The sequence below is a fragment of the Rhagoletis zephyria genome, unplaced genomic scaffold (assembly GCF_001687245.7).
Source record: "Rhagoletis zephyria isolate East Lansing unplaced genomic scaffold, Rhagoletis_zephyria_1.1 Rzeph_scaffold_36896, whole genome shotgun sequence".
Classification (NCBI taxonomy): domain Eukaryota; kingdom Metazoa; phylum Arthropoda; class Insecta; order Diptera; family Tephritidae; genus Rhagoletis; species Rhagoletis zephyria.
The window spans coordinates 1-3217 of NW_016193951.1; the positions used below are offsets into that span (position 1 = coordinate 1).

The following is a 3217-nucleotide window of genomic DNA, read 5'->3' on the forward strand; positions in this document are numbered from 1 at the left end:
TTTGAGGGCACCAGTGATGCCAAAAAGTAGTTAGACAAGAAAAATACCTCAAAAAGGTTTAAATTTTCCCATTTTTTTCGCCACTCTCTAAAACGAAAATCTCTCATTTTTTCACACGCTAAATTTATTATATTTACACAGATATTCCAGAGGGTAGATGGTCCATTATGTTTATGTTAGCTGAAGATATCTGCGGCCGCTGTGGCGAGTGGTTAGAGGTGCGCAGTACCACAGTGCGCGTATGTACTATACGCACGCGCGTATGTATGTACATATAAACATATTAATTTTCTTATTTTCAGACATATCCGTCCATTTAAACGTATTATTCATTTAGTACCTATTATTTTTCCAAAATGGTAACACGGTCAAACCGAATTCCCGTAGATGGCAAAAAGCCAAATGCAAAACGGCCATAAAGTCAATTGACATTGTGGCCACTTCAAAATAAAGTCAATTGGCCTTATGGCCACTGACCTTATGTCAGTGCTACATAGCACTGAATTTTTTAAATAACTTTTGGAATTAATCATATCATTAAAATATCAAAGTCAGTCCTTAAAAAGATCTGACGTCAGAAATAAAAACTAAATACGCAATTTTACTACATATATTTTACCCATAGTTTCCTGAGTATATTGATACCTCCGTGTGTTTTGAAATTCTCTTATTGTTGTTGCATGGTCTTATCAACAGAGGATTTACTGTGAAAATGACAAAGATGGGCTCACTAAAACGTATAGCTCCAATACAACTGATTGTTCAGATATCAGGTTTTGCCTTATAACTTCTTCATTTATTATAAAGTAGTCGGCATAGTCGAAGACAACATCGTTTTTACTTGTTTTATTTCGTCTGGTATATTTTGCCTCTCCTTTATTTCTTAGCACTCTACAGCTAAAAATACAATATAGCAACCCTAGTAATTTTTAAAAGTACAACACTTAAGAAGCCAAAGCTTGTAACAAGTCTTTACTATAAAGCAAAGAGAAACTTTTCATCGGTTGATGTCTCGCTTCTGAACTTTTATTCACAGATTATCGACCGCCTCATGCTGCGTATATTTCAAGCTTATGAGAATCGTAATTGAGCAATTACTTATAAGTTGATGCACATGAAATATATAAGCCAGCCTTATCACTATAAGCACTCCCGCTCTCAATGAGATACTGATAACATGCACAGCTGAGATCACGGCAATCGGTTGGACACACATATAAATATCAATACGGCACTGCAGCCTCAGCGAGTGTTTAAAAAATAAATAAATTGAATTTGATCTCATTTGAAATTGATAAGTGCCAAGTGTCGAACGTAAATTCATATTAATGTGTAAAAAGTGATTCACCAAAAACCTAAAGTGAAAAGGCGATTACCCAATAAGTTGCCAACAAAAATGGGAAACTCGAATTTCATAACATTCTTTGTTCTACTCGCTGCACAATGCGGCCTATGGTCCACTACTGAATCGCTCCAACTGAACTTAACCGAAAGCTGTGCGAACACACAAATCGTATATTGTACTTTGTCTAACATCACCGCAACGCTTAGTGACCCGCTGACCGTAGTCAATGCCACTGCTCCCCAGTTGTACGAGTTGGTGCTGCGCGATTCGCTAATCTCACGTATACCAACCGCGCTCATTGCACTGGCACCCGCGCTGCGCTCACTTTTCATGCACAACTGCGGACTAAATCGGATCACTACCTTTGACTTCCCAACCAATCATTCGCTACGCACTTTAGTGCTGCAAAAGAATCGCTTCTTTGATGTGCCAGAGAATGCTTTCGTCGCCATCTACGAACTGGAACAGCTACAGCTCGCACGCAACATGATACACATGGTGCACCAAAATGCATTTAACGGTCTGGAGAAACTGCGGTATTTGGATTTGCAGCAAAACGATATACGCGAGCTGCCTAAGTCATTATTTGACGATCTCGTCAATTTGGAGCACATCGATCTGAGCAGAAATTGTATTGAGAAAATCGACGTCACCACTTTTCATCGAAATCTGAAGCTTCAAACGCTGCTTTTGGGTGATAACAGATTCTCGCTGTTCGAGCCGAACTCCTTGGAACACTTACCGCGTTTACATCTACTCGACATCAGCAACAGTTTGGTCAATGAGCTGCGGGTACAATCTGTCGACACGCTGCTGGTGCAGGCCAGCACGTTGCAGTACATCGCTATCGCGGGTAGCGCAATCAAAGTGCACGCCGGCAATAATCAGCTGACAAGCTTGAATATTACCGACAAGCTGAGTGTACGTGAACTGGATTTGCATGGCAATCGGCTTGAGTCGCTGGAAGACTTAGTGGGTATGTTGAATCTGCAGCGTCTGGATGTGTCACGCAATCAGCTGCAATCGTTGCGCACCTCGCACTCGCCACTGTACCTACCGCTGCCGAATTTAGTGCACCTAAACTTGGCGTCTAATCAGCTACAGAATCAGACGCTGGAGAGCTTTCTAGTGCTGCAAAAACTGACGCACCTCGATTTGGGTTTCAATCACTTGCTGCATTTGGATCAACGTCTATTCGAGCCACTTGTCAATTTGGAGAAGTTCTACATCGAAGGCAATCGTCTGCACACTTTTGATTATGAACAATTGGTCGCTAAGCACGAGTATCTAAAAGAATTCGGTATTTTCGAAAATGAGTGGGATTATCGTTATATGCGCACCATGCTTGCCTACCTAAAAGAGCACAATATTCAGATACCGGTACGTTTCACTTCGAACAACAACAATGGCAATAACAATGCGGGTAACCTGTTTGGCTCAACCTTGAATACACTTTCATCAGGCGATAAGGTAACTCATCATCGCTATGCATCCACAGCCAGTTCTATAGATGATTCCGATGAGCGTTTAGCTGAGATAGCAGCACCGGCGATAGCCAATATCACGGGCATTAATCAGTACTGGACCACGCGCGATGTGCTTACACTGATTATATTGTTGTTGGTGTTACTGATACTATTCCTGCAGCTGTTTAGCGTCCTACGCGAAGAGGAGTGTCTGCCCAGCTGTTGCAATGGAATCGCAAGAAATGCGCAGTCGAATGCTCGCAGGCGATTGGAGGAAGAGGAGGAAGATTCCGAAGTGTAGAGCTTACCTACCTGGTTTTTTGGTGACAAAGACGCAGATATATTTGTATGTACGTGGGTATATAGTAATTTCTGAAACTTAATTTTGTGGAATAAAATGTTCGTT

At 41.4% G+C, this 3217-nt stretch overlaps 1 protein-coding gene across 1 annotated transcript; it reads left to right on the forward strand.

Annotated features, from left to right (window-relative positions):
- Positions 1–1198: 1198 nt before the first annotated feature.
- Positions 1199–3210, forward strand: LOC108354535 (leucine-rich repeats and immunoglobulin-like domains protein sma-10). Its single transcript, XM_017605715.1, has one exon. It carries the CDS (start codon positions 1397–1399, stop codon positions 3110–3112), a length of 1716 nt encoding a protein of 571 aa, XP_017461204.1. The 5' UTR covers positions 1199–1396; the 3' UTR covers positions 3113–3210.
- Positions 3211–3217: the final 7 nt, after the last annotated feature.